Raw genomic sequence first — 14,514 nt, forward strand, 5'->3', positions numbered from 1 at the left:
GACCACTCTCGCTGGCCTAAAGCTCCCCAGGGTCCCCATCACTTGGAGTCTCAGCCAGGCTGCAAGGCAGCCCCCAGCCTTTTTTATATATTTTTAAAATTTTGAGACAGGGTCTTGCTAAGTCACTACTTTGTCCAGGCTGGGCTTGAACTTATGATTCTCCTTTTTCAGCCTTCCAGAGTCCTGGGATTACAGGCAAGCAACACCACCCAAAATAAAACTTTTAAAGCTTGTAGATGAAAAAGAATAAGGGTATGTAATTTCTAAAACAGATGTTGGCACAGGTCTCCTAGATTTGAATGTAAATCTGGAAGAAATTTTCTTGGGAGAACATCAACAAGATTTCACACTCCTGAAAACATGAGGTGCCTCAGAAAGAAATAAAATGGCTCAAACATTATATAAGCTTTTGAAGAAGATTACAAACCAAGAGAAGAGGTGTCCACTAGCCATGAGCTAGAAAATATGTTAGTCAGCTTTCCATCACTGTGACAAAATACCTGAGGTAATTGACTTAAGAGGAAGAAAGGTTCACTTCAGCTCACAATTTCAGAGGCTCCATTCTACACTTGATTGGCTCCGTTGCTTTTGGGCCCAAAGTGAAACAACATCTTGGTGAAAGCACATGGTGGAGCAAAGCTTCCCATTTCATGGTGGCTGAGGCAAAGAGAGAGATAGGAAGGGGCCTGGGTCCCATTATCCCATTCAAGGATAACCCACAATGACCTAGCTTCATCCACTGGGCCCTAGCTTTTAAAGGCCTTACTGCCTTCCAATAGCTCCACAGGCTGGTAACCAGGCCTTTTGGAGAGACATTCTAGATTCAAACTATAAGCCTGGTGTGGTAGCGCATGCCTATAACCCCAGCACTAGGGAAGCTGAGACAGGAAGATTGCTGAGTGTTTGAGGTCACCCTGGGGTACATAGTGAGTTCAAGGGAAGCCTGAACTACATAGTGAGTCTCAAAAAAATGAAAAAAAATTCAAACTATAGCAGGTGAATAGTTAGAGACATGTGATAAAACATATTAATGGAATGTGAGTTCTAACACCTGGGTGTCAGGTATAAACCTCATAAAACCTCACCTGGGGAAAGCTGCCTTGCAAGCTTACAGGGCCATTCTCAAAATTCAACCCAACCACCAAGCAAGCTCCAGGAAAAAATGTGGACCCAGGAGGAACTGCCAGGTAAACCACGATGCAAGGCCCTCAGGGAGTCCAGCAGAGCTTTGCGTCCCTGCTTATGCCATTGGACACTGAGGCCCAGGAGGCCACACAGAGGTCACAGAGTCACAAGGAGCATCTTAGTTAGACCCTGGGCCTTCAGGCACCTGTATAGTATTTTATCCACAGCATTTCCTCTTCTAGCTCCTAAGCCGGGTTCACTCTGGTTGCCTCTTACAGTGAGCCTCAAAAGTTATTCTATCCCAACTCCCGGAATATATTTTCCTCCTAGCTGTCCCAAGGGCCTGTCATTGCCCTTTAAGAGAAAAAGAATCACATTTATCACACAATTCCAGGACCAGGAATTGGGTCATTTACTAGTCAACATGGAGCATGGCTAGAAAAACTGAACTCAGGAAAATCCACAATGTGAATTAAAGCATTAGGAAAGTGAAGGCAGAGACCCTGAACTAGCTGGGGTGCACCATGTCCTCACTGGGTGACCTTGGACAAGTCCTCGAGACATAATGAGCCCAAGTTTCCTCATCTACAAAGTGGGCATCATGTGTCACATCTGCTGCTGTACAGGTTGTTGTAAAAATGAATGAACCTACACATACGAACTTGTCGTGTAAGCTCTACTAAGAAAGTGGCTCTTAAGCACTCCTGGGACCTGGATGTAGTGAGTTTGAGGTTCCTGGGTCAGCTTTGGGGTCCCTGTGCTTGACCTTGTTCTCACTGCCTGACACGCACAATGATCCCACCAGCATCCCCCAAAAAGCATCCCCCATCTCAGCAGAGTTTCCATGGAGTTGGCCCTCAGCCCTGACAGGGTGCGAGCTCAGAGGCCACACAAATGCCAGAAGGAAGTGGCTGGCTCGCAAGGCTGTGCCTTGGGATGGCTGCAGCCTGCACGACAGCGTTTAATTTTCTAAGGAATGTGGGCGGTGGAGCAGAGCTGCTTCTCTGGTTATGGTGGAATTCTGCAGGCCTCAGCCAGCCCCCAGGGGTAGCGTGGCAATTCGCTGCCCTCCTGCTGGCCCATGGCCTATTTGTCCAGAGGCAGACTTGTTCCCTGCAAGACCCAAGTCAGCCAAGCCCATCCATCACGTGCTCTTCTGTCCGTCTGCCTTGCCCTCTCCTGCCCACAGTCACATGGCTGAGGGTGGTGGGCACTGGGGCTAGGCTCGGCCCCCCATGCTGCCCAGAAAGACTTCTGTAAAGCACACTTTTCCTCCCAAAAGTGCAGCCCCAGCCCGCTCTCCTAAGAGCCCCCCGGCGACACCTGACTGGTGTGCAGTTACCTCCTGCCTATGTTTAATTCATGGCTGGGGGTTGGGATGAGCTTCCAGAGAAAGGAAAGAACTCCCCTGGGGTTTCGCCCAGTTCCTGTCCACCCCACAGGACACAGCTAAAGCCCCAGCCTTCTCATTTGGGCCTGGGGCTGGGGAATGGAAGCTGCTGATGGGCCTGAAGGACACTGTCTCCGCCTGGGTACAGCCATCGGCCTCTAATCCCCAGCCCTGGAATGTCTGCGAGCCAATCAGCAGGGCCTCTGAGGGCTCCCTGAGGGTGCCAATAATCCTGCAATGATTAGCAGGGGCCACGAGGTCAGTGCACACTGCTCTGCCTGCAGTCGGTGGGGCAGGCTGGCCAGGCCGGGAGGAGCCCGACAATGGAGGCATCCTGGGGAGCTGTCTGCCTCTTTTCAGTCCAGCACTGATGCTGGCGGCTGTTTGGACACACTGATTACTCTCTGGCCTCCCCCTTCTGTCTGCCAGCCCAGCCCGACTCCTCAAGCTTCGAACAGCTCCATCCACCCCAGGGAGGAGCTGGACGGCTGAGCCAGGCTGTGCCCGCAGCGCCTGACAGGCCCATGCTACAGCTGGAGTCCTCCCCGGGACTGGGAGGCCAAGGCCACTGGCCAGGCCTCCTGTCTGTGCTCCTGACTCTCCTTGGCATCACCTGGGCGGACGTGTGGCCACCCCAGCTGCCAGAGCTGGCTCCAGTACCAGTAGGTAAGGACTACCTGGTAAGGACAGAGGTGGAGGAGCCACTGAGAGGTCTTCGAAGGGGGTGCCAGGACTGCTGGAGGCCGGGTCTCAGGCCCAAGGCCCGGGCTGTGCTGGTGTCAGTTGATGAGAGACCTGGTAGGACCGCTCAGGGTGTGATCCTGGGGCTGGGGAGGAAGCGGGATGAAAGCGATGGGTCCAGGGTTGGGACCAAGGGGGGGCCCTAGCAGAGACACAATGGAATGGCAGCCAGTGGGCTGTGAGGAGTGCAGGCCTGGGCCCTCCCCACACTCTCCCCTGGCCTCTCGTTCTCTCCACGGACCCCTACTCAGCACTGTCCCGGCTCTGGTCTCTCTCTTCCCACCCCGTGCCTGTCTCCACCTTTGGGTCTCCATCTCTGTGCCTGCACCCTCCCACACACCCATGTCCCATCCCTCTTAGGTCTGGTGTCCTGTAGGTAAGGGTGACTCGCCTTGCCGTGGGGATGGGTGCAGGTCCAGCTGCTGGGTGGCCTGACCTCCTCTCCCGGCCCCCAGCCCTGAGCAGAAAGGAGAGTTTCTCTCTTCTGTCCCTGCACAACCGCCTGCGAAGCCAGGTGCAGCCTCCTGCGGCCAACATGCGGAGAATGGTGAGTGCTCTGGCCCTGCTCTATGGAGATGACAGCCTGCTAGAGGGAGGGACAGAGACCCTGGGCAGTCAGGGGCCATGCCAGTGCCAGGCATGCTTCCACTTGGGTAGGGTGGGCATAGACAGCCAGTCATCCTAGTCACTGGGGGGCTGAAGCTCTGGTTGCTGGGGGGCTCTGTAGCTTTCTTCTCCCCAGGAGGTGCTTCAGCATAGGAAGCCAGGCCCCTTGCCTCATGCTTGTGTGAAGAGCAGACCTTGGGGCTTCCCTGGCATCCCGTTGCCATGGAAACCAGACACCATGGAAGGGTGAGGAATCCCTTTCTTCAGAGAAGAGAAGCTGTACAAGAGAGTCCAGCAGGAAGGGAGGGGCGGGGAGCTGGAGGGAGATGCGTCCTGCAGGGCTACGGAGGGGCTTTGAGCGAGCCAGATCCTGCTCATTCCCTTATTCACATTCTGTGGCAGGAACCAGGGGAAGGGGCACAGGGTTCTCCAGCACCCTGCTGGGGGCTGAGCACTGGATCTGTCATCCTGGGGCTCAGAAACGCTGCCCCATAGTATGGGACTCCTGCAGCCCCAGCCCCTGTGAACAGGCCAGGAAGTGGGGGCGGGGGAGAAAAAAGGGAGGCAGGGTTCCCCATGGCTGCTTCCCATAAACTCCTCAGAGGCTGGCAGCCACAGTGGGGGGTGACCTTGAGAGCCCGAGGTCAGTTTCCCATGAGGTGGGGGTGGGGCGCTGGGGTGTCACTTCTCCCCTTTTCCCTGCCCTGCTGCTCTGTCTCTGCCCCCTCCCGTTCTCACCAGAGGTAAAATCACAATGGGCATCTGCCCAGGCAGCCTTCTAGGGGCCCAGCCCAAGCTGGCACCTTTCTCCCTGCATTCATTTAGTCCTTGCCCCAGTCCTATCCCTATCTCCACTTTATAGAGATGATGTCTCATGGAGAGTAAGTGACAGCCTGAATGAGGTGGCTGGGCCGCAGAGGGAGTGGCCATGGCATAAAGATAGCAGAAAATCCCTCGTTTCACAGGGTTGCGAGTGGTGGGGAAGGTCAGGTGGTGCTTGGCGGGCGGGGAGCAGCACCTACCCCAGAGCACTCTGCACAGTGGACCAAAGTGCTAGGCCTGGGAGACTGCTCACAGCTCTCCTCTGAACCAATATTCCTAGGTGCTTTGGTGGGTGGAGGGCCTAGGAGAAGCGGAACAGAGGGGTGGACTGCTGGGGCTGTTTGCATTGCATGAGGGAAGCTTGGCCAGGTGGGAGCAGCAGAGTGCTTCTGAAATGGCCAGGGCCAGCTTCACCTAAACGCGAAACAAACCAGGCATGGTGGTACATGCCTGTAATCCCAGCACTCTGGGAGGCTGAGGCAGGAGAATCTCAAGTTCAAATCCTGCCTGGGCAATTTAGCAAGATCCTGTCTCAAACAATGAAAGGGGCTGGGGATGTAGCTCAGTGGTAGGGCACCCCTTGGTTTGATCTCCAGTACCACACATCTGCAAGGCTTGAGCACTAACCAAGGCTTACATTAGCACACAGGGAAAATGACAGCAGAAGCCCACCTTGTCACCTGGACTGGCACTGTTCTCTGGGCAGGGCCTCGGGATGCCCATGTGGGACTCAGGAAGATGGTGGCTCATCCTGGGCAGAGCAGGGCTCCAGGGTAGGTGTCAGGTACCAGACACCACCTGTGCTTTCCCAACACACTTTGGAGAGCGAGCTCCTGGGTTGCTGCCTGACACCCCCCACCCCCTTGCCCTGCGCAGTGAGGGAAACCAGCGCAGAGCATTGGGCAACCAGCAGGACTCCTCCTCCAGTGCTCTCCTCTCACCATGACCCAGTACCCCACAAGTGCTCAGAGACGGTGGGGGAGTTGAACCATTACCCAGTGGTCTCCTCCTTCCCCCCAAATCCTTCTGTGGATGTCTGTTTGTGCCACCCCCAGGACTGGAATGAGAGCCTGGCTCAGCTGGCTCAAGCCAGGGCAGCCCTCTGTGGCATGCCAGCCCCAGACCTGGTCCCTGCCCCACGGCGCACCCCGCAAATGGGCTGGAACATACAGCTGCTGCCCATAGGCTCGGCGTCCTTTGCTGGAGTGGTCAACCTCTGGTTCGCAGAGGGGCAGTGGTACAGCCACGAGGCAGCTGAGTGTGCCCATAATGCCACCTGCATCCACTACACTCAGGTGAGTGAGTCGCAGGTAAGACCAAGGCTTCCGTGGGGCTGGGTGGGGCATCTCAGAAGATGCTACACTTTGTCCTAAATATTGGGGTTCCTTCTCCTCCAGTTTTAGCTTTACTTTTTGTAACTGTTTGTCTATGTAGTGGTACCAGGGGCTGAACCGAGGACCTTTATATTGGAATATATCTCCAGATGCCCTCTTGTTTTAAATTTTGAGACAGGGTCTAAGTCACTAAATTGTCCAGGCTGGGCTTGAACGTTCAAACCTCCTGCCTCAGCTTCCCAGAGTGCTGGGATTACAGGAGTGTGCCACCACATTTGGCTATTAGCACCTTTAAATGGGAATCGTTTTAAACATAAATGTCAAAATGGGTCCTCTCTTACTCCCTGGATTTAGAAGATGTTACTATATTAAGCCCTGTTCCTCCCCTTTTCCCTCTGTCCCTCCGCAGAGGGTATTTCATTCCTAAGTACATTTCCTTTTTTTTCCTCTCTCATTCACCAAGAATTTATTGAGTGCCCTCTACATACCTGACACTGTTTAGGCACTAACGTACAACACTGAAAAATACAAGCAAAGTCCCAAGTTTTTTGTTTTTTGGTTTTTTTTGTACTAGGGATTGAACTCGGGTCCTTGCGCTGGTGTAGCAGGCAGCAAAACCACTGAGCTAAATGCCCAGCACCCAAGTATGCTTTAATACCATTATTATGCATATAATACTAGTAAAACTGACCTTGAATTTGTTTTCTCATACAGCCCTTACATGGGTTATAGCAAGGCTATGTTGACCTCAGTAAGTGAGTTGGAATCTTTGCTTCATTTTTCTATTCACTGGAATAATCTCTATGATGTTGCTATCACCCTCCCAGAAAGTGACACTGTATTTTGTTTTTTGTGTATGTGTATGTGTGCTGGGATTAGAGGGATGCGCTCCACGCCCAGCTGTATCCTATAAATTTCCATATTTAGTGTTTTCATTGTTATTAGGGCTGTTTTCCATTTCCAATCATGTGTTTTTTTGGTGCGGTTTGGGTTTTTTTGTGGTTTTTTGTTTTCCGGAAGGATTGAACTCAGGGCCTTTGCACTGATCTACTACCTCAGACCTCCTTACCTTTTTATGTATGTATGTATTTATTTATTTATTTTTGGTACCGGTGATCGAACTCGGGTCCTTCTGCTTGCGAGGCAGGCGGCAGAACCACTGAGCTAAATCCCCGGCCCCCCTTACCTTTTTAAAATTTTGAGACAGAGTCTCACTAAATTGCGCAGGCTGGGCTCAAAACTGTGATTCCCCCAGGCCCGGGGATTTAGCTCAGTGGTTCCACAGCCTACTTCACAAGCATAAAGTCCCGAGTTCGAGCCCCAGTACCAAAAAAAAAAATTGTGATCTTCCTGCCTCAGCCTCATGATGTTTTTTGAATTTGAAGTATATATTTTAATTTCCAAAATATATTTTCTTTACTTACTTCTAAATTATCCATGTTAAATTTTATTCCATTGAATTAATACAATGTGGCCTGTAGGATAATGATTCTTTGATCTTAGTTGAAACTTGCTTTGTCATTTAGTGAGAGCTCAATGCTTGCAAAGTTCCATAGATTCCTAAAAAGAGCATATTCTCTAATTGTTGGACACATGCATATGACTACATGTTCACATCTTCCTGCCAAAATCCAGTCTGGTATTTGTCATTTTTAGTGGCTACTAGAGAGTTTGCTTAGTTGTTCCTGTGTATTGATCATTCGTGCTTTTTCCAAGTTGTCACTGATTCTAAGACTTTAAATCTAAGTTTAAAGACCTACACCTTTTTAGTTTTGCTGGATGGCACACCAGACCAAAATTTAGCAGCCTATGATTTTTTTTTTTTTTTTTAAGCAGCCCATGACTCTGCAGCTTGATCTTTTGAGTTGGGCTCAGCTGGGAGGTTCTCTGGTCTTTACCGGACCCAGACACTTGGAGTTGGCTGTCTAGCATGGCCTCAAATGGCTCATCTCTGCCCTATGAATCCTTTCAACCTCTAATGTGCTATCCTAAGCTTGTTCATGGAGTAGTCAAGCATGGTTCTATGAGCATGATTGGAAATTGCAAAGTCTCTTGAGGCCCAGGCTCAAAACTGGCTCAGTGCCTGGGATTTAGCTCAGTGGCACTGGGTCTGCCTCTCAAGCACAAGGTCCTGAATTCAATCCCTGTTCCGAAAAAAAACACTGGTACAAAAAAAATTGGCTCAGTATTATTTCTGCTGCATTTTAAGCCAACATAAGTCACAGGGCCAACCAAACTCAGAGAGGGGGGGACCAGGGATTTAATTTAGTGGTTCTGCCACCTGCCTCACAAGTGCAAGGACCTGAGTTTGATCCCCAGTGCTTAAAAAAAAAACAAAATCAGATAGGGGAAAAAAGACCTCATTAGTTCCTGTAAGTGGCTGCAAAACCCTCTTTACAAGAGTGGACTGGGGCAAGAAGTAAAAGGCTGTGGCCATTTTTGCAATCTATCACAGGCCCTTGATTTTCAAGTCTTTCTTTTATCGTTCTCCTCCATCTACCCATAATCTCCCCTTTCCTCAAGGATCTGCTAATCCCCACCTTCCACTCCCCTCTCTGCTCAGAAAGACTTGACTGGATTCCTCTGCTCACCATCTTTACAGACTGCTCCAGCACGGCTGCTGCTTCTAAGGCCCCCAGGGAGTGGGGGAGCTGGCTGTCTACCTGGATCATGGCCAAAGCTGTGTGCCCCCCACCCTGAGGCACACATTGCCTGTGCCCCTAGGTGGAAATGGGAGTAGTCTATGACAGGGTTTCTGAGACACTGTGTCTCCTGCAGCTTGTGTGGGCCACTTCGAGCCAGCTGGGCTGTGGGCGGCATCTGTGCTCCGTGGGCCAGGCAGCGATGGAAGCCTTTGCCTGTGCCTACTCCCCAGGGTAAGCCCCCGAGATGTGGGCTCCAGGAGGGGAGGGCAGGATACTGTCACCCAGGTGAGACGCCCACCCACTCTTTGGTCTGCACACTTGCTGGGAGAGGGAAAACGAGGAAAGAGAGAGGGTGCAGAAGATTCTGGCCACACAGAACAGAGCTTGTCCCTGGACGCCCCTTCCTGGAAGCATAACTATGCTTCAAGGACTTTCGCAGGGTTTGTTTGGAGACCATCTTTCTCTCCTAGCAAATCTTCCCTTCTCACCCAGCTCCCTGACTCCCTGCTGGCATTTGTTCTCACAGAGGCAACTGGGAGGTAAACAGGAAGACAATTGTCCCTTATAAGAAGGGTGCCTGGTGTTCACTCTGCACAGCCAGTGTCTCGGGCTGCTTCAAGGCCTGGGACCACGCAGGGGGGCTCTGTGGTGAGTGCCACACTCTGCCTGCAGCAGGCACATCAGGGCTTGGCCTGGTGACCCCGGGGTGGGTGGCAGCAGCCTGAGAGGCTCTCCTGGAAGCCTTGGCCCTCAGCCCTCAGAGAGGCTCCTGCCTGGCCTGTTGGGAGGAGGCTTCTTCTCAGAGTTCCCTCCTCCTCTGACCAGAGGTCCCCAGGAACCCATGTCGCATCAGCTGCCGGAACCATGGACATCTCAACATTAGCACCTGCCACTGCCACTGTCCACCTGGCTACACAGGCAGATACTGCCAAGGTGAGGGTGTGAAGGTGAGCCTAGCTGTGTACATACACTTGCTGGGTTTGTACATTCCCTGCTTTCATTCAACAACCATTCATTGAGCACCAGCTGTCTACCATACCCTGAGCTCTTCAAGAGACTCAAAATGGAATCAGATTTGGCCTCTTCGGCTATGGAACAATGGGAGGAGAATAGAATCAGGAAACAGGAGTGGATTCTTGTTCCACTTTCCTGCTCCCAACTTTATGGCCATAGGTTAGTTACTTCCCAAACCCCAAGTTGCTTCTTTCCACAATGAGATTCAGACCAAGCAAGCCAAGTGTGGCAGCAGTTGGAAGTCCTGCTCTTGCTGGGGTTGGCACCCCAGAGTGTTCAAGGCTGAGCCCTTTTACCCCCTCTCCATCATGGCAGTCCGGTGCAGCGTGGAGTGTGTACATGGCCACTTCCGGGAAGAGGAGTGCTCTTGTGTCTGCAATGTCGGCTACGGGGGAGCCCAGTGTGCCAGTGAGTCCGCCCAAGGCTCCTGCTAGGAACCCCTTCCTTGGGGTACTGGATCCCACTCTACCAGCCCACAGGAGCCCACTGTGTGGATCTCTCCCCCATTTCCATTCAGAGACATCACATTGGTAGCTTAAAACTGGCTTAGTTACTTTTCTCTCATTGCTGAGCCAAAACACTTGACACCCAAAGTTAAAAGGGGAAGGGTTTATTTAGCTCACAGTTCATAGAGGTTTCAGCAGCTCCAAGGCAGGGTGGCAGAGGGGCAATGCAGAGGAGAAACAGTTCATGGCGGGCAGAAGGTAGCAAAAGGAACAAGAGACTTTAACATGTCTTTCCGCCCCTTTTATCTTATCCAGACTACTTAGGGCAGGTAGCACTCACCCTTAATCCACCATGAATCAATCTCAGCATCACACACTCTAGATCCAGCCACCTCTGAAAAACCTCTACCTATGACTACATGAGGCTTTGGGGGGACATCTAAACACTGGCCATGGTGGGGGCATTTACTCCACTGAAATTGCAGGTGCTACCAGCTGTGGATCTTGTTTTCCAGTGAGAAAGCTCACTGCTACACATTTACCAGCACACCACTCACTCCCACCCTTCTCCAGCTGGGAGCAGGTGGCCAGAGGAAAGTGCACTTTGAGCTTAGCTCCCTGGCAGGGTGGGAGAAGGGGACGATTCTGAGGGTGGCACACACATGCTCAGGCTCCCTGCCACCACCCCCAGCCAAGGTGCGCTTTCCTTTCCACACCTGTGACCTGAGGATCGATGGGGACTGTTTCACCGTGTCTTCGGAGGCAGACACCTATTACGGAGCCAAGATGAAATGCCAGGTGACGGCTGAGCCCTGCCTTCCCAGGTACCCCAGGATCTCACACTAGGGTGGTCATGGAGTGACCCTTCAACATCTCCCAAATTCTCTCTTTTTGTTAGTATAAAGCAGAGGTCACAGACTCAGAGGCTCAAGGTCAGGAAGTCACTTAAGGACATGAGGGATCCAGGGTCAAATCTAAGGAGCTGTCCCGACTCAGCTCCAGCTGCTGATTGCCCTGCAGGAATGTCAGGTCAGGGTGGCCAGAACTCAGGGTTCTCAAAACCAGAAACCCAGACTTTCATTGCACCTGTGGATGTATCCATGTTGGCAATCAATTCAATTAGTGTATATTTTAGACACTGTGTAGTTGAGACAAAACCCTCAAGAGCCGAGGCCCTGCCTGAGCCTGTGGGCTGTCAGTTGGGCCCCTGTTCACAGAGAGGGGAGAAGCAGGGGAGGGAATGGGAACCCCTGTCCCTGAGGCTGGAGGTTATCAGAGTTAGGTGTAAAGACAGCCAGGCCAGCACATACATACACACATGTGGGGTCCACTGCCATGGTGGGGTGGGGTGGCCTGATGGGCAGGAAGGGCTGGCTAAGCTCTGAGGGCCCTGCCAGCATGACCTGGGTTGGGGTTACAGGGAAAGGGCGGGGTGCTAGCCCAGATTGAGAGCCAGAAAGTGCAGGACATCCTCGCCTTCTATCTGGGCCGCCTGGAGACTACCAACGAGGTGACTGACAGCGACTTTGAGACCAGGAACTTCTGGATTGGTGAGTGTCTTGGCTGGTTGGGGCACAGTGAATGTGGGGCTTGATGCCCCAGACAGCTCCCAGAGACCTGGGCTGTAGCAAACAGCACATCCACTAGTAGCTCACAGCAGTATGGAGAGAGCTTGGAGCCTGGAGGGGAGCCACGAGTCAGGCTGCCATTCCCTTGCCAGGAGAGGGCTATAGGTAGGGGGCGGGGGCTGGAAGACTGGGTCGAGGGGCTTAAGGACTGGAACAAAAGGGATTAGGCAGTAGGCTCCTCGGCTCAGAGTCTGAGTGGAGCCCAGGGCTCTCAGGTGGTGAGCAACCTTGGCTACTGGCCCAGGGCTCACCTACAAGATGGCAAAGGACTCCTTCCGCTGGACCACTGGGGAGCACCAGTCCTTCACCAGTTTTGCCTTCGGTCAGCCTGACAATCAGGGGTGAGTCTGGGGTGGCCACCTTCCCTGGGCCTCTCTCTCCCCTGGGCTGGCTTGGCTGAGCCTTTGGATTCCACTGAAAAACCCTCTAAAGGCCTGGGCCTTACCTGCCAGTGCTAGGGAAGTTGGGGTGCACCTGGTGCAGGCCCTGGGCTGAGTGAGGGAGAAGATATATCATGAGAGGGAACCTCCCAAGGCCTCATCCATCTACCTGCCCCTCATCCCCTCTGCTGTCCCTCCGTCATCCACTGGCCCCTCCCTCCGCCAACCCACCTGGCCTCTGCCTGGCACCACACTGATTCCAGCACTCTGTAGCTGCCCACTACCCGCATCCTTCATGTACACATCCACCCATCAGCTCTCCTGTACTAAGGAACTTCCAGTTATGTGGCCTTGTCCTGATTTTTAAAGCGAAGGAATGCTCAGGGCAGGGGTGGCAAGCGAGAGGAGCAGAGGCTGCATGGTCGCCAAGGGCTCCAAATATCTCCCCAGCCCTCCCCACTGGCAGCCAGGCCTGATCCAGCTCCTGCCACCTCTTCTCCTGCTGGGATGGAAGGAAGGAGGTCCCTCTCTGTCCCAGGCCCTGCCCACTGGCTGGTGTGGCTGAGTACCGCCATGGTGGGAGATGTTGTGACACCTCCTGGTTTCCCTGAGAAGAGCTGCAGTGCCCTAGAAGCAAGATGGAAGCATGGGGGTGGTAGATGGGGATGGCCTAACGGGGTGGACAGTTTAAGACTCACCTGCACTCCTAATTTCATTCCTCCATCCTGTGCACCCATATCCTGGCCGCCCAGGTTTGGCAACTGTGTGGAACTGCAGGCATCATCTGCCTTCAACTGGAATGACCAACGCTGTAAAACCCGAAACCGTTACATCTGCCAGTTTGGTGAGGGCCCTCCCACGGCTCCCCTCCTCTGGTTCCTATCCCCTGGGGTACTATCAGCCTGCTCCAGGCCACTGGGATATCCAAGTCACAGGCACCAAGTGTGTCTGAATACACAGGGCCACAGACGATGTCCCGCTCAGGACCTTGTACCTGTAGGTGTCTGAGGCCCAGTGGGCGGACAGTGGGCTCAGCATCACATATGTAGTAAGTGCACAGAGAAGCAGGACTGCAACCACATCTTGCTGGGGATTTCTTCAAGATCCCTCTCTTCTATCATGAAAGCCGCCACCTGGAGACCTGTCTGGTCCCCTGATGTTCTGTGATTCTCTAGAGCCCAGTGAGCTATGGGGGAGCCCACAGGGTACACCTGGCCTGGCACCAGTTACCAGCAGCACCTGCTAGCAGGGCCTGGGCTCCACATGGGAGCACAGCAGAGTTCCCATCCCAGGACTGCCTGGGCTGCCACCAAGCCCCACCCTGTTCTGCTTCCTTTCCAGCTCAAGAGCACATTTCCCGGTGGGACCCAAGGCCCTGAGCCTAGCTAGGCAGCTCTCCCACCAGCCCCTGGGTGCACCAGCCCTGCTTGCCTGTCTGCTCCCCTGGGCGAAACCGGGTGGGCTGGGATTGCATGCCTAATACCAGAGATCTCAGACCATACAGGAAGTTGGGCAGAGTGGCAGTGAAGCTAGTGCAGGAAGGAGAGGAGCCTCACTGGGGAAGCGGAGAACCTGGAACCCTCAGCTTGCTTTTTTGACTGGGAAGATGGGCTTCTGTGTGCTAAAGCAGAAGTCAGAGCCTGCGGTTGGAAGAGGGCCACAGTGGGACCGCTGGTTTCCCTCACCAAATACACCCACAGAGATTAAACTAAGTTGTAAACCAGCCAGACTTCCAATTGCTCTTTTTTCCCCCCTGATCCTGGGATCGAACCAAGGGCCTTTGCAGAGGTCCAACCCCAGCCCTTTTTTAACTTTTTAAGACAGAGTCTCACTAACTTCCCCAAACTGGAGTTGAACTCTCAATCCTCCTGCCTCAGCCTCCTCAATGCTGGAATTACAAGTGTGTACTACCACACCATCTGCAACTGGTCTTTGGAAAGAGAATTCAGATGACCAGAATGGTCTTGTGTCTGCTACTCGTTTTGTCCCTCCTCTTTCCTGCTCAATCGATGCCCCCCAGTAACCTAGAAGACCAGACTGTCTCCACTGGAGCATTTTTGCCTATCAGGGCCAACAGTACAATCAGAATTTGTCGAGTCCCAATGCTTCAACCAGCGCCTCAGACATCATAGCTGACATTTGATAAACACTGTCAGGCAGTGTAATCAACACTTGATATCTATTAATTCATTTAACCACATAACAGTTTACCCCGAGCATCAATTGGGCAGCGTGTTTCTTGAAGTACTATCTCAAGCGTTGCTCAGGCAGGTGTCACTTCAACCAGTCGATTATTGTATTGAATACATTTGACAACACTGTCGTTTTTATAGTTTCTCTTTTTTTGGTTCCGGGGATCGAACTCGGGACCTTGCGCTTGTGA

At 52.8% G+C, this 14,514-nt stretch overlaps 1 protein-coding gene across 3 annotated transcripts; it reads left to right on the forward strand.

Moving 5' to 3' along the window:
- The first annotated feature begins 2,774 nt into the window (after positions 1-2,774).
- On the forward strand, positions 2,775-13,854 carry Clec18c (C-type lectin domain family 18 member C). 3 transcript variants are annotated; one of them, XM_004842863.3, is made up of 12 exons: positions 2,775-3,181; positions 3,712-3,803; positions 5,740-5,979; positions 8,797-8,894; positions 9,190-9,311; positions 9,489-9,596; positions 9,993-10,085; positions 10,815-10,921; positions 11,544-11,673; positions 11,996-12,092; positions 12,884-12,975; positions 13,473-13,854. In XM_004842863.3, the coding sequence occupies exons 1-12, from the start codon at positions 3,040-3,042 to the stop codon at positions 13,508-13,510; spliced, it is 1,359 nt and encodes a 452-aa protein (XP_004842920.1). In that variant the 5' UTR covers positions 2,775-3,039; the 3' UTR covers positions 13,511-13,854. The 3 variants fall into 3 exon arrangements, with proteins under 3 accessions (XP_004842920.1, XP_004842917.1, XP_021112365.1); XM_004842860.4 differs by having other exon boundaries at positions 2,782-3,181; positions 3,617-3,803; XM_021256706.2 differs by having other exon boundaries at positions 2,787-3,181; positions 13,627-13,854.
- Positions 13,855-14,514: the final 660 nt, after the last annotated feature.

The sequence above is a fragment of the Heterocephalus glaber genome, unplaced genomic scaffold (assembly GCF_053883595.1).
Source record: "Heterocephalus glaber isolate CG9 unplaced genomic scaffold, H.glaber_assembly_v1.0 deba00000071, whole genome shotgun sequence".
Classification (NCBI taxonomy): domain Eukaryota; kingdom Metazoa; phylum Chordata; class Mammalia; order Rodentia; family Bathyergidae; genus Heterocephalus; species Heterocephalus glaber.

Excerpts from the sequence above, each read along its gene's own strand:
- Clec18c (XM_004842863.3), top strand. The coding sequence starts at position 3,040 with ATGCTACAGCTGGAGTCCTCCCCGGGACTGGGAGGCCAAGGCCACTGG. Across the intron at positions 9,597-9,992 it reads CACAGGCAGATACTGCCAAG|TCCGGTGCAGCGTGGAGTGT; the intron begins GTGAGGGTGTGA and ends CCATCATGGCAG. Across the intron at positions 10,922-11,543 it reads GAGCCAAGATGAAATGCCAG|GGAAAGGGCGGGGTGCTAGC; the intron begins GTGACGGCTGAG and ends TTGGGGTTACAG.